The sequence below is a fragment of the Oreochromis aureus genome, linkage group 13 (assembly GCF_013358895.1).
Source record: "Oreochromis aureus strain Israel breed Guangdong linkage group 13, ZZ_aureus, whole genome shotgun sequence".
NCBI lineage: Eukaryota > Metazoa > Chordata > Actinopteri > Cichliformes > Cichlidae > Oreochromis > Oreochromis aureus.
The window spans coordinates 28,451,703-28,467,937 of record NC_052954.1 but is presented as its reverse complement, the minus strand read 5'-3'; the positions used below and the strand labels follow the sequence as shown (position 1 = coordinate 28,467,937).

The 16,235-nt window shown below is 38.3% G+C and overlaps 1 protein-coding gene across 1 annotated transcript in view; it reads left to right on the top strand.

Annotated features, from left to right (window-relative positions):
• Nucleotides 1-936: 936 nt before the first annotated feature.
• The window catches only part of cdh5 (cadherin 5), a 35,518-nt gene continuing 20,219 nt past the window's right edge, over nucleotides 937-16,235 (top strand). The window contains exons 1-6 of the mRNA XM_031743900.2: nucleotides 937-1,910; nucleotides 11,600-11,833; nucleotides 12,083-12,362; nucleotides 13,089-13,208; nucleotides 13,390-13,557; nucleotides 13,714-13,895. Coding sequence (XP_031599760.1) covers nucleotides 11,600-11,833; nucleotides 12,083-12,362; nucleotides 13,089-13,208; nucleotides 13,390-13,557; nucleotides 13,714-13,895 — 984 coding nt within the window. The 5' untranslated portion in view covers nucleotides 937-1,910. The remainder of the gene's footprint in view (nucleotides 1,911-11,599; nucleotides 11,834-12,082; nucleotides 12,363-13,088; nucleotides 13,209-13,389; nucleotides 13,558-13,713; nucleotides 13,896-16,235) is intronic.

The window sequence follows — 16,235 nt, the reverse complement described above, 5'->3', positions numbered from 1 at the left end:
AATCCTCATGTATAGAACATACACAGCACAGGCTTCACAGAAATCCTTCATTAATTAAAGAAGTTCCTGATTAGAAGAAGCTTGCATTGTTTTTGCGAAGGCCATGTGTTTCTTATTTGAAAAGCAATGACAAACAGTCCTTTTGTCTTAAAGTTTGGACTGTGTCTAGAGAGAAAAAAATAACAGTATTGCTCTCACTAATCAGATCAGAGAACTGAGAGCAAGAGAGAGACTGTACATACACAAGTACTACATAAAGTAGATTTAAAGTAAATGTTGATGTATGATGTCTGGAAAAGCTGCTCCCAGATGAAATGACAATATTTTATGTAGAACTGAGCTGAAACTGCAAAATAAAATATAAAAAACAAGAGACAGAGCAAGCGGGGAGAATGAGAAAAAGATGACAGAGAGAGGGAGGGAGGGAGAGAGGGAGGGAGGGTGAGATGGGAGTGAAAAAGAAAGGCTGGACTGCTATTGCCACAGGAGAGGTTTCAATTTAAAAACACACAGCCGGCTTTCCTGTCCAATTCGCCAAATTACTGACGAACAACTCACCCCCGAAGAGACGGGGGGAGTAAGATAAGGAGTGTGTGAGTGTGCGTGTGTGTGGCAAGGCGTCCCTCTCATCTCATTTTCCAGCTTAGACGACATCTCTCTGTCAGATACACTCACACACACACACACACACACACACAAAGTCAGCCCTCTGAAATATTTACTAGCCTCATGTGGGGAAATCTCTAAGGATTATCCCCAATAACCTGTTTAACTTAATCCTTATCTCACACACATGAATAATAAATCTCTCCCCCACTCCCCGTTGCTCTCCCGCTCTCTGAGAAGGACCGAGAAGTAACGCCTCTCTCACCTTACTCTCCATCACCCTCCCTCCCTTCTCCTATCTCACACACTCACTCCATCTGCTTCATGAACATGAGCCGGCTGCTTTCTCTGCCTCTCCTAGTGTTTTTGAGCTGTTTTGACATATGCACTCCCTCTCTGCTTCTCTTGCTCTCTCCATTTTTTTCTGTCTTTTCACCAATCCACCAATACCTCCCCATACCTCCATCTCTTTCTGTTTTCCCCTCCAGGACAGGAAAAGGAGCAGTAGCTGGGAGCACCAGCAGACAACACTGACCAGAATAACAGGAAGAGGAAGTGGGCAGTGACCTGTGTGAGAGAGGACTGCGGTCAGACAGCTGTGGTTCACCATTTTTGGCTCTTGGATGAGAAAAGCACATCAGAAGGGAGAGAGGAAAAAAGAACAAGAGAGACTCGAAACCTGTTGGATTCACACCTGCGGGAAAACCTCGACAACCTGAGAAGAGAAAGAGGGTGACAAAGACATTTTGGGGTAAAAACTCCACTGTTGGAGTAGCTGGAGTTTTTACTTATTTGATAATAATCTTACTAACTAAGAGACAACTGCAATACCCACTTGAGTAAAAACTGATAATTATCTGATGAGTGGGTTTTTCTGATATTTGATTCTCCGTTTTTCTTTGGAAATCCATCTCTGGGATACAACTTAAGAGGCATCAACCCATTTTTCATCATCACAGACTTTCTTATCTCTCTGGCAGTCCAGGAAGGGATTTGTACAAAAGCCTAGTAAAAATCTAACAAAGAGAGAAATCCCTGCTTGTACACCTGCTGCTCTCATTCTACATCAGGGGGAAAAAAAGGAGTACGAGAGAGGAAAAGAAGTAGTCGTATCAGTAGGTGGTTTTTGCCTCTGTTGAGCTCATGACCACCCACCAACCACTGATTTCTACCACAACCTGCGAGATTAATAAAGCATAACTCCAGTCTGAGCAAGTGAACACCTTGAAGGATTTGGGCTTCATTTTATACCTCGACAAAGATCTGAACAGCAGTTCTGCCCGGCTTCGACTTCAGTTTGACTGGTAAGTTCTCTTTTTATGTCTTGGAAAGAAAAATACTGTGCATGTGTGTTACATATGTGTGTGTCTGTACCTGAATAATGAGAATGTGAGTTGGTGAAGGGTGTGCTTTCATGTTCAGCAAATGGAAAGTGTGAAGCAGTTCTTTCTGATTGAAAAGCAGTGCACTGCAGCGTACCCAGAAAATGTAACCCAGATCCCTTTAAAACGCTACAGGCTACTTTCCCATTCACTCCAGGGTGAAATGCTCATGAATACTGGTAAAACTGTCTCCAAGAGGGTACAGAAATAACTGAAAATGATGGTTATAAGCCCTTTTAAGGACATGCTGTCAGCCCCCGTCACTGTTCACATATGCTGTGCCAATGATCTCGGACAGCTCTGTGTAGATTTGAATGCTGTAATTGAGTGCTGTTCTCCCCCCCTGAGGCTGGACTGTCATTCCTGGAGACAGGAGGTTACAACCATTAAAACAATATAGGATGATCCGGAGACACAGCAGGAAAAAATTAAAACCAATCTCAGTTCACCGGGAGGTCTTCAGTTAATCAATTTTGAGGAGTTAAACAATGAAAAAAAACTTAACTGTCAAGCTGACGTCAAGTTCATTTGAAATTAAATATTGATGAAACAAAGTATGACGCACATCTAATATTAAAAAGTAGCGTAGCTCTTGTCAGTTGAGTGGTGTCAATTTGTGAGCAGAAGATTTCCTTGCGTTATAGTGAGTTTAGGCTCCCTCTTATCAACCTTTCAAGCCAAACTGTACATGAAAGGATAGAGAAAATAACACCTTACAGTAAAATTTCAATTTCTATTAGGTTATTCAGAGTGTGTCTGTGTAGTGATAGCCACAGGCAACTACAGCAAAGTGTTTCTGTGTACCTGCATATATACCCTGTATATATGGGAACAGTTGTTTTGTAGTACTCTGGCTCTATGGCTCAAAGTGATAGAAGTGATTTGATTTGTTTGTTACATTGAAAGCCGTTGATGCAACTAAACCCAGTGGTCTAATTCCTGGAGAGAGAAATCCTTTGGGTGCCATCTGGGAGACTTCACCCTCCCACACACACACACATTACACAAGATTCATGATTAGAGCCATTCATTCATTCATTCAGATATGTCAGTGTGGTTGACAAGCTGTCCAGCTGTGGCGATGTTAGCTCAGCTGAAGTTACTGATTACTACTGAAAGACCCAGTTAAGGTTTTACTTAAAGGGACTGACCTGTATTCTCTGTTTTAGACAGTATACCTTATTCCCTTATATATCTGCACAATGTCATTTATTACTTCAGATTTTTGAAATCTTTTTTGTTTCTTTTTTGCGATTGCCTGAGAAACCGATTAATAGGAAAATGCCATTAATAAAATTAAGAATAAAAATGAGGAGTAATCCGACTGGTCTCCAGCTCCCACACTAGTCTGCCCACTGTAGGGAATTAAAAGCTTAAAAGCAAACTGATCTGATCTGGCAAATCAGCATTTATATATTTATTGTTTTTACATTCAGTCAGCACCACTTAGAGTTATGGAGTATTTACTAGAGATGGAGCTCGATTTTTGAGAAAAAATTAGATTATAAATATTGCTCATGATGTTTTTGATCATTTAAATTATGTTTAATATGAACAGGAACTCGTAAGTCCAGTATTTAGACTCACTTATTTTGTTTATCTACTGTGAAGTGCTGTAGTTGCAAAATTTGCCTTTAGCAGAGGGGCTGACAGCTGAGTCCAAACCAATGAGGATAAGACTTCAGGCTTTAAATTACTTTCAAATGACTGTTTGTTATCACCATCGCTTATAAGCTGGCCAACATCAGTCATAACCAATTCACTGTATGGAAATGGGATTTGTCTGATGTGACCCAATGACTGTGTCAGTGAGGACGCTGTGTGTGTGTGTGTGTGTGTGTGTGTGTGTGTGTGTGTGTGTGTGTGTGTGTGTGTGTGTGTGTGTGTGTGTGTGTGTGTGTGTGTGTGACTCCTGGTGTGACTTTCTGGCAGACAGATTGTTAGAAGCTGCTCTGTGATTAAACCTGTTTTAATCTCTACACCACACACTACACTATTCAATAGGCGAAGATCACAGATCTGAGCCTGTGAACTCACTCTGCATTCATAGTTCCCACAAATAAACAAACTCCTGATTTTAAGGTGGCAAAAACTGCTAAAAAAGCTAAATAGTGCCAAACACTGATATTTGTGTAACACAACCTAAAGACTGATGCTGATGTGTTCATTAAAACGAAACTGGTGCCCCTTTGCATGTATAATTTGTTATTTATGTACAAAATATGATTAAAATATGCAAACTTGGGGAAGACAGCACAGATAAAGACATGAATTTAAATGTGGTCAATAATAACAATAAAGTGAGATAGAATTCATTAAAATGTCTCCAGCTCTGCTTTGCTTTTAGTCAGCTCTTAGCTATGAGAATTTGTTCAAAAGAATCAACAACTTGGTCGTTTTGTTGAGTCCAAGCAAATCTCATACTAAACCTGCTTCATTTTACGACAACCTTCATGTTAAATCAACCAATTGATAACTTTAAAACATTTCATTGGTGGCTTGTGTGCAAAAGCGGGATCATGAAAGTGGCATTTACATGGTAATCTATTAGTTTTATTTTAATTAAAGGTACAGATGATGATTATCCACAGCAAAGATATGATGTCTATGTGGTGATTTGTTCTTGAGAACTTTTGCTTCAATACAAGCATTGGACAGATGTTACTGAATATTGATTTTATATGCTCAAGTTATTCCTATTGAAATCATAAATTAGTTTTAATTTCATCTATAGATATTTATGATGTATGGCAAAAAGACTCTGAAAGGAATCATCATCATCAAGGATCTTAGTTGGTCAATTTAATACTGGAGGGACAGATGCCACTTCTCAAGACCAGGCTGGTTTTAACAACTAAAAAAACAATGTGATTTTAGAGCATTGGAACTAGGCTAAGTTAAACTTGAATGGACACATTTTTATTTTAGTAATTTTAAATGTTTTAATTATTTAATTATGAGTTGTTAGGTTAGGATTCGTCTTCAAATTTCCTGCCCATTAGAGATGATATTTTGAGTCGGGTAGCCATCCTATCACCGTGTAACCCTTAATTAAAAGATTTAAGATAATTCAAAAACAAAGATAGGAAAAAGTAGAAAAAACTTGGTAAGTGTAATTAACTTCTTGCAAATCCAAATCTGACTGAATTTCTTTGTGAGAAAAAGTCATTGACTCAAATCCACCAAGCATCAAGTTATGCTGAATGATAGACTATAGGAAAGACAGATTTCTTGTCCTGCCATAGTAAGTGAGGATTAAATCAAATTATATTTCCGTCTTCAAAAACACAGAAGCGACAACAGGACTTCAACATGAACTTCAAATACCCTTCAGCGACCGCTAGGATTATGAAGTCTTGTTGACTCGCTTCTGTGCTTTAGCCTTTGGTAGACTGAAAAACTAGGTCAGACCTGTCTGCCAGTCACAAAACATCCCGGAGAATGACAACTGTATCTCCGAGTCTGTCTGTTTCTGCTCCTCTGTCACACTCACACACACTCTCTTGCCTGCGGACAATGTACAGATGTAATTACAGATATTCCTGAATGTTATTTATTCTTCATAGCTCCGAAAGATGCCTTTGATAAATGATGCCGTAAATAACTTTGTATAATCCTCAAGTGAGATTTGTGTGCCTGACACTTGCAGTTTACAAAGTGATTATTATATAAGCTTATATATATACTGTCAAGTATTTTAAAAAACAAACAAACAAACACCTAAACCGAAAACTCCTGTAACTTTTCATACATCAATCTACATGCCTGCTTTTACATTTTAAATTCAAAGAATTAAAAAACTTGAGTTAAACTATAAAAAAAAGGGGGTGAACTTGGGTAAACTGGGTGCACTGGTGTGTTTATTTATCCGGGTTCTTATAAGGTGCTAGATCTGCTTTTAAGGTGAGACAGAGAGAGTATGGGGGTGGAAAAAAGGAAAGGGGGAGAAAAAAGGTGAGAAAAGGAAAAGGGAGAAGGAATGATAGACGGGGACAGAAATAGACTGTATGAAAACAACATGCATCTTTCACCTTGAGAGATACAACAAGCCACAAGTGGAGACTTTTAAGAGGAAAAATGTATTGAAAGCACTGTCAGAGAAAAGAAAAGAAAGAAGACGTGGAGGGAAGAGAGACAGCGAGGCGTCAACGGGCAGAAAGAGACGGGGAAACTAAAAAGGGAATGAAACAAAATACAAAATGTTAGTCAAACACAGTGAGACACTTTGAGTCTGAAACTGAGACAAACGCACAGTCAGCAGCAGGAATGAATACCAGGAAGGGTGTGTCCACTTACTAATGATGACTCCACATTAGCAGACCCGACAGCATTTCCCAGAAGGCATTGTGTTTACACTTCCTGTTTGCTGATAAAGGGAAACAGGAAATGCTGTGTCAAAAAAATGCCCCTTTGGGGAAAATGCCCCCAACAGATTTTTTTTCTCTGTCAGAAATAACTGTGAATGTACGTGTGACATTTCTGTGTAACAGTAAGCTGTGATGGTGAGATATTTGTCTTTTTTCTTTCTTTTTTCAGTATGCAATCACAGCTAAAGGTCAGCTTTGTCAAACAATTATTGTTATTCATCTGAAGCTACTTTTAGCTGCCACAGTGTGAAGCTCCACACATTTGATCTGGGAGATTTTTATGCAAAGTGCCCTTCCTGACACAATCCCCGGGGCAATTGTGTTTCCTTCCACGACTGAATTGGGGATCATTCGCTTGTTTGGCAAATGTGTAAATTATTACACTGTGGAGACACTTAAGTAAAAAATAAATAAATAAATAAATAAATAAAATAAAGGGGCAACATTTTAACTGCTGCTTGACATTCTAAGGTGGAAATGTTATAAAGGTAATCTTGATTAATAGTTATTCGTAATTAATTATAAAACTCCTTTATATTTGTGGTATATTAGTTTATATTGGCTAAACATACAACTCACAAAATGAACAAGTAGGTGTTGAATCACAGGAATCAAAATGATGCCAATCTCCGATTCAGTCTGTTACTTTTAAGTACTCACTAAATTATGAACTAAGGTGGGGATTTAACCTTCACAATTCCATTAATGTTTGAGTTGTCAGTTTAAAAACTCCCCCTGCTGCCGCTGAGACTAAGGTTAAACAATTCTTTAAATTTTTTTAGTGGGTATTTCAACTCTATTGCTCAGGAATAACATGAATAAAGTCAACAATTGTTTAAGTAAATATTCTAATAGTTAAGTAGCTCAATTTGCCATCAAAATACACTGAATGAGTGGCAGTCCTCTTAAGCAGTTATGGAACAAATCACAGATTTAGTCACCTAAGAAGTTTTCTTGCATACGTTTTATATGTTAAATTGCTTCATTTATGGTGTTTGTGAAATTTAGGCAGATTTAATGAGTTTGATTAACTCTCAAATAAAAATTTTTTAACGTTATTTTATTTTGTTTTAATTTAATCGTATTTATTTTAGCTTTAGTATTGGCTAACATTCTTCTTCAAATTGTAGGTAAGGCAAGTTTAGTGACTACAGGTTTTTGTTTTAAAGACAACAGAAGGTGTGAATGCTTTCTTTGTTCACTGTACTTAGTTTAGTTTGTCAGAAGCTGACAAACTAAACTAAGTACAGTGATTAGAAATGTACAATTAGAAACGGCTCACTGTTAATATATGATTTACTGAAGATGTAAACGTTTGAAGGGACCAAATGCATATTATTATTTTTTTTTTTCAGTTTTTCAGTGGAAAAAAAATAAATGGATCAGAAATGGACAAAATTTGAAAGCAGAAAGACAGATTAGCTAAACGTGCTGAGATCAAAATAGAAGAAAGGAAAGAAAAACACTATTAAAAACATCTGAATTCCCACAACTCAGCTCTTCATATGATTCATCATGTGAAATTTCATGTTTTAACTTTTTAAAACAAGTTAAAGGAGAAAGCTAATTCTCCTTTAATGGACCTTTCCTTCCTCAAATCCTTGAAATGAATGAGGAGCAGAATGAATGGGAAATAAATCACCTTGTGATCCGTTCACAGATCGGCGTTGTGACATCACACCCACCCCTGAAATATAATTAAGATAAACTTTGAGATGTAATATATTGCATGAAAATAAAAAGGGGCCATATTTAATAGTTTCAGACTCTTCTCCTCATGATCATCATTTACATTTTTTTCTTGTCAACTCTACATAAGAGACAGCTGTAGCAGCCGTGCATCATTCATTGGTTTGCGGCCCAAACTGATGTTTCAAAACCTCAAGACTGGCATATTTGTCATGTTGGAGCCAGAAGTGATCATACTTGGAATGGGTTGCTGTTATCAGCTAACAAGCTTGGTTGGCAAGCTACAGTAATAGACTGTAGGGCTGCATTCCACAGACAAACACACACATACTTACTAATTAGTGCAAAATTCATTTTCAGTTACCACAGGTCTAGAAACCTGAAGCAACCAGTGTCTAGAACTGACTGACTGAAAGTGGATACTGGAGATTGCTGGCATTTGCTTTCAAATCAGTCGCTAAAGCTCCATTCACGCAGGTCTAGAGACCAAAGGACTGCTTTCTGTGACCATTTGGCAAGTGGAAGTTGGAAGCTTTTGGCTGTCGCTAGCAATAAAATTGGTCTCAAAGAGGTTTAAGGTGCTTCATAGAGACCTCCTTGGCGTCTTTGCCATTCTTGTCATTGCCATGGTTTCCCATAATTTGCATGGAAGATGCTGACTTGTCTGCAAACAAAAAATGAACACTTCAGTAATTCATATTAGGAAAGGTGATGCCTAACAGACAGCTACTTGCCACAGCTGCCTGAACCCGAAGATCAAAGTCTTCCTCATTTTGGGGGCTGATCCTGACAGGGGTCACACCAGCGGATCTTTGCCTCTATCTCACACTCTCCCTTGCATCCTCTGATGTCACATTTACCCATCCATCAGTTTTTCTAACTTTAAGCCTTTACGGGTGATTATCATCAACTGCCCTCACAGGCACATTAAAATGTAAGTGACACAAATGGTCATTTTATCAAGTCAAATCACCAAATACCTGGATTACTGCTTTAAAGTAATAGTAAAAGTAATAAAAAATATTTACTTAGAAAATGGAATAACAGTGTTATGGAAAACAGATGCTGAAGCTACTTAAAGGTAACAAAAATCATAAAGCAAAAGAAGGTTAATAGCAAGTGAAATTAAAGTATTTAGAAGCAACATTATTTCTCAGTGGTATTAACTTTTAATTTAGTTTTGATCACACTGTGTTTATTACCTGCCCATGGGGACAGACGTATGGGGATCCACAGCCAGGAAAAACAAATATTTATTAGCGCTGCACAAATGCACTTTTATGAACATGGTGCTCAGATGTTCATTCAAGTCTCTGTTAGACTGCAATAGAACACAATGCACTTCTGTTTAATTAATTTAGTCCTGAAAGGAAACTAAAGAAAGAAAGCACAAGAGAAAAAATAAAACCCAAACAAAGGGACGTCAACTAAAGGCCAAAAAACACTACTAAGTCTTTGTCTGAGCTGATTTGCGGGGAGCCGTGTGAAGAGGTCATGGGAGGTCAACAGAATATGAGATTAGACCATTAGAGTGAGGAGACTTTGTGCCAGTATAATCCCTTCATCATAATCTCGCTTTCTTCCTCCCTGCTGCTAATGGCTGGAAGACAATAAGATGCACTAATCTCTGCTGGGATGGCGCAGGGCTGTGCTGAAATATCTGCTGAAGTACAGAGTGCATATAGACTAAAGTGTTTTGAAGATTATTTCCCTGGCATTTCTGCTTTATTAGATAGGGCCCAGTGGGGGGAGACAAGAACGATGGGGAAGACAAACACAGACAGAGAGGGTGAGACAGTATAAGAAAGACTGGCAACAAAAGTGAAGATTTGCTGCACTGCTGGTGTTTGTGTACCACATACACTTTCATTTTGGTTAAATGGTGTTAAATGCCTTGCAGGGAGGAAGAAGTGATGCAACGCACTGAAACGCCTTCCAACTTGTAATCAGTCAAAAGCCATAAATCAAACGAGGTGCCAGTTAGACCCAAGTTTTTACGATAAATGGAAGCAATTTTGAATTTAATATAAATGAATCCAATGATTGCTGTTGTTCATGATTAGATAGCTTGGGTCAAGGTAAATGCGAATTGCTTGCATGTGTTACAGTACACACCACATCAATGGTTTATGATGCAACCTATGAGTGAAGTGGTGAGAAATGTGAGGAAACAGTTAGTAAGACTTACAAGTGTTGGAAAAAACCTGAGGCATGTAAAATGGTCAATATCAGTTAATACTGGTAATATCGCTCGACTGAAATCAGAAGCGATGAGCGAGGGTTTGCACTCTCATAGTGTAGTGACTTGTCAGTTACAAGGTAGCCAGTCCCTACTTCATATCCTGCTTTTTCGCTTATCTAACTTTGAAAGGGACCGTCATTTAAATATTAATGCCATTCTGTAATAAAGAAGATGCGAAACAATTGGGACCATAAAGACATCAGGATAATGCCTACTGAAGTCAAGTGAGAGTGTTTTCTTGCTGACTTCTATAGAATTGTCTTTTCACAACCAGAGCACTTGCCCCTGCTGGCAATGAGAAATAATGCAGGTTTAAGGCTTTTCTGCATTAGTATAACTCTTTAGATCTGAAGGTTGCGTCAGTCTTTTCCATGCAGTGTATTATAAATGTCTTTAATCCCATTCTTTTTATATTTTTAACCACACTAGCAGCATGATTAACTTTCATGCATCAGAATGAATTGCAATGCAAAATCTCATATATATTAATTATAGTTGCTTTGTACAAACATTTTTGATGAATAATAATGATGTTGGCTAACTTTTTGGCTTTGAGTATTATGTCTCTACAACTGTTGGAGGAGTTGCCGGAATTATACAACTTTGAATACAAAACCCGAGCTACCTTTCTTCCCAGTTGCACCAAGAACTGACCCACATTCCCCCCAAAATGTGTTGTACTACATTGAAAAAGAACAAAGAAAATCCAGAAATCCAAATGTCAAAAAGTCCCTTTATGGAAAGTGGCCTTTCTAATGGCTGATTAAGACAGACATCGTAAGTGGTTGTAGCGTCATCTCCCCTCTTCGTCTCTGTCAGTCTCTCTTTCTCTGTCTATGTCGCTCTCTCGCACTACACCAGTGGGTCAAGACCTAAAATAGGTCACAGGCCTATGTTTAATAGATCCCCATATGACCACAGTGGTGATGTGCTTTCATTCCAGGTCCCATGATGAGGGGCTAAATGTTTCATTGGGGTCCCAGGATGAAAAGCTTTAAGAGCCCTGGTCCTAAATGATAGCTAGACCTCGAGCTCAGCAGCTGACTGTAAGGGGAGGACAGAGAGTCCTTGGCCTTCACTCTAAGTCTCACCCGTGCACAGTGAAGGGGTCTGTCCGTAGCTGATAAGTGGTTTTAATGTGATCCTCTCTCTGTTCCTTACTGGTCCCTCTCTCCTCTCTCATTTCTACTCCCCCAATGTTCCTTTCTGCATCCTTTACTCCTGTCTTGCCTCTTCCTTCTTTCATCTTTTTTCTTTTACCCCTCTCTTCCTCTCATTCCTCTCTCTTCTTGATCCTATCCTCTTCTGTCCAGATGATGGCTTGGCTCCAGCTGTGGACCACAGGACTTCTGGCCACTATGGCCTTGACTATCATCACTGCTCAGGACTCTGGACTTCCTGGGGTAGAAAGAGAGAATCTCGGCCCAGCTGACATTGTCAAGAAGGAATCCCATCCCGTGCTGTTCAGGCAAAAAAGAGACTGGATCTGGAACTCTCTCTATGTAGAAGAGGAGAAACCTGTTGTGACTCCGTTCAAGATAGGACGGGTATATTAATATTAGTATTTTCACCTCAGAGTTAAAACAGCATTCTCCTTGCCATGGCTGTCTATGAGAAAGCATTTTGGTATTTTGCCACGCCCCCTCAGGTTGGAGCTATAACATGCAAAGTGAATCTAGGGCATTATTTGTTGCAGAGAATCTCTTTCATGCATATCTGAATATTTTTTTTCAGAATAGTTTATTTGCAGTAATTTATTAAAAGGTTGTTTATTTTCTATTTTCTTTCTTTCTCAGCTCAAGTCAGACAAGAGTGTGACAGGTGGGCATTTTAAAATAGCTGGTGAAGGAGCAAACGACATCTTCATCGTGGATGATAAAGGAGACCTGTTTGTCACCAAATCTCTGGACAGAGAACAGAAGAATGCTTACCATTTGACTGCTATGATGTTAGATGTGTCTGGCAACCGAATAGAAAACCCTGGAGAATTTGTTGTCCAGGTGACAGATATCAATGACAACACCCCTGTTTTCACTCAATCATACAATGGATCCATTGAGGAGAGGTCTAGAATAGGTAAGTATTATCACAGATTTTTTATTTTTATTTTCTATAAAGAATTGCCAGCAGCTTTTTTCAGGTTAGAAAAGATGTTCATGCATTTATGTTTATCTGTACTGCCTGTGCCTTAACTGTGCAGTGGAAATCTACGTTGTAACCTACGATGTAACTGGAAACCCCTCTTAACCCTAGATTGTAGCCTTCCACGTGCACCTCCTGAGAATTGTAACCACACATGAGGTCAGCGCAGCCTACAACGGCTGAATGGCAAGAAAGGTTGTGGTGTAGGGTTAATAGGGGTTTTCGGTTATAATCTACAATGTAGACTTCCAGCTGAAGTTTAATGAAGCATCACACTCTCAAGTAGTTGTTAATGTAATGCAAGGAACCCAAACTCAGAAAGAAAAGCCACAGAAACATAATTTTCAGAGTTGCTAAAGGAAAAAAACTTTATTTATTTTAAGTATGCACGTGGCATCTGCTAAACAGGGGTAAAAAGACAGATTCAAAATAAACTGAAGTGTGAAAATCCTAAGAAAAACGAAACATTATGCTCACACCTGTCACAATCATTAGTACATCTCGCTGTGAAAAACACAAGTCGGTGACTTTAATTACAGTGTTGGCACTTAATCATGAAGCATTAACCATTTGACATCTGCAAAACAAATACACTTTAACATGATCAGCTATTTACTATGATGATTTCTATCATACATGTATATTATTTCCTTCTTCCAGGAAAAACAGTGGTTGAGGTGAAAGCTACTGATGCAGATGACCCCACCACTGCTAATGCAGAGCTCAGGTACTCTTTGACCCATGGAGACATTTCAGCCTTTGAAATCGACAGCGTCACAGGTAGGCTGACTCCAGTGGTACCCACCATGATTGCTATGCTGTAGCGGCCTTTTTTCATCCTGGCAAATTAATTTAGGGTCACTTTAGGGTTTCAAGCTATTTTTACTGGAATATGAGTCAGAGCTGACCTGAAAGATAACACCCTCTCTGAATGTCTCGCTCTTTCTCTGTCCCTCTGCAGGTGTGATCAGCTGCAAGATAGACACTTTGGACCGGGAAACCAGGGAGGAGTATGTGGTGGTGGTTAAAGCTCAGGACATGAGAGGATTGGCCTCTGGCAGCACAGCCACCACCTCGGTCACTATTAAGATAACTGACATCAATGACAACATTGCTTCTTTTACCAGAAGTAAGGAACAGTTTTATGAGCATTTACAGTAATGATAAAGAGATCCTTAAAAAGAACAGATTATCATCAGTCAGGTTTTAGAACCATTACATTATCAAATTGTACAGAATCAACAGAAATATTCAGTCTTAATTAGTGTGTGTTTTCCATCCACAGCGAAATATGATCTGAACGTTCCAGAAAACCACAAGGTGGATGAGACGATCGGGATTCTGGAATTGGTGGATAAAGATGAGATTCAGAACAAGGAGCCCATATTTACCATTCAAAATCTTAATAGCAACATATTCAATATTGAACCCAACCAAAACAAGGATGGAAACCTCATGCTCAAAGAGGTAAGAGACTTATGTGTAAATGGTAGAAAGAGAGCCATAACATAACCATAACAAAATAAGTTTTGTTTTTTTCCCCATCAATCACATATAATCTTATGTTAATAAAATCCATGCTAGTATTTTATAGTATATATTATGGATATGGCTAACTGATGGGATTACAAGTATGTTTATCAGCATTTTTACTACAATTAATGCATATAGCTATGTTTGTCACTACCCAGCTGAACCTGTGCAAAAGTTCTGCTGGTTCATTTCCTGGTTTGGCTTATAAGAGGAATGTGGGGCAGCCATATTTGACATATAATTCTCCATTGTATTTCAATCTAACATTCCTGAACTGCCATGGCTGTCCCATATTTTTGTATAATTTGTAATAACAACAACATAAATAACAGCTATATCAGATCTGCTCAAGCTCTTCTGTATTTTATGGTTTTAAAAGACATGATGATTTCATTGGATTCATTTGAATTATTTTGAAGCATAAAAAACCCAAACCTTGACTGTGCTATTTGACTTGATTCAAACATTTTATTCTGCAACAGTTGTTTGGTTGTTGGTCAAAATATGATAAAGGTGCAATGTCAGTCTGCCCCAGGGCAGCTGTGGCTACAACCGTAGCTTGCCTCCACCAGTGTGTGAATGTGAGTGTGAATGAATAATGTCATTGTAAAGCGCTTTGGGTGCCTTGAAAAGCGCTATATAAATCCAATGCATTATTATTATTATTATGTCATCATTCATGCTACCACAAGGAGTGGCAGCAACCTGGTTATCGTTTTCCCTGAATGATTGCCTTTATCATTTTTATTATACATCATCAATTTTAATCAGTACCAGGCTTATAAACTTAGTTAGCAGCTTGACCCATTGCTGCCAATCAAGGGATTGTAGTAAATTATATCATAATTATTTTATGTGGGTTTTCTTTCTGTATTTCAAACAAAAAAACAAACAAACTGTGAAATTAGTGAAATATTATTACTTTTGTAAAAGCAGATTTATCAGTCTGATGACCATAGTACTACTCATGCACCATCTGTTATCAGATACTATATATCTGTTTCGCAATCTGTTTTAAAAAAAAAAAATCCTATTAATGTGTTCATTTTTCTCATAAACACACGTTGCGCATAAATATTACGTAATCAAATCAATAATTTAGTTTTAATGTGCTATGTAAACTGGCTTAGTCTTTCCATGCAGCACCAGGAAATGGATGCATATCCCAAAATACATAAAGGGCAAGTCACTTGTATTTTTATATATGTATATATATATCTATACACACAAGTAAATCAGAGTGTTTTGGGAAGTGTTGTATCCTCACACTTTTTACAGCATCCAATTTGATGGGACCTCATGCCCAAACAGCTTTAGCACAAAAATAGATTTGCAGTCTACCATTACCAACGAGGATCATAGCCACAGCATGGTGACAAGATTTCCACAAATTCAAAATACTAATGTACTGACATTTTCAAAATGGTTTCTGAAGCCTTCCTGCATACTCTGCCACCGCATGGCCACTAATTATATATAACATTAAAAGGTGCAATGTCAAATTTCAGATTTTTTTCTGCAGGATGTATAAGGTGTGACGTGTTTAAGACTGACTTGAAACCTGGCCTCCTTCTGGTTTCAAAAGATATTTATGCTTGTGGGATTTCTAGCAGGTTGACTTCACTGGGTTGTGCTCTTCAGATAAAGTATTTAGGACATCAGAGAGCTGGAAATGTATTCTAATGAAATGAGCTCTGTAATAGCTTGCACCCATGCTGGCCTGGAATCAAATCGTACCTCAATCTTCCCCTCAGCTCTCGAGCCCTTCTCATCTTTCTCAACGGCTGTGTTTACACATACAGAATAAGCCAGCTGTCGGCCACACTGTGGTTAAGGTCTTATTCTTGTTAAGCTGTTTACAAATGCCTTTGATACCTTGGGACTGAGTATCCTTGTTACCATGAATAATCCAGTTAGCAGAATATTCCTCTCTACCTGTAGTGTCCCATTCACTGATAAAAGAGTCTGCCAGAAAAAATAAGAATATCTGTGTATTTCTAATACATAGGAAATAAATTATAGAGCCAATGTGAATATGACAGTAAGCTTTCTTATATTTGCCAAAGTAAAAATCTTTCCATAAAACTTTGCAACTAAAAGTTGTTTTTGCCCCCAAAAATATAGAACCTTTTAAAAATTGAGGAAAGTGAGCTACACAAGTTGCATAGACTGATTTGTGACATTTACAGCCTTTTTACACCTGAAATCATGAGTTGTCCTTGGTGGACTGATGCAGGTGTACAAGACACATTTGTGCAAAAAAAAAAAAAAAAC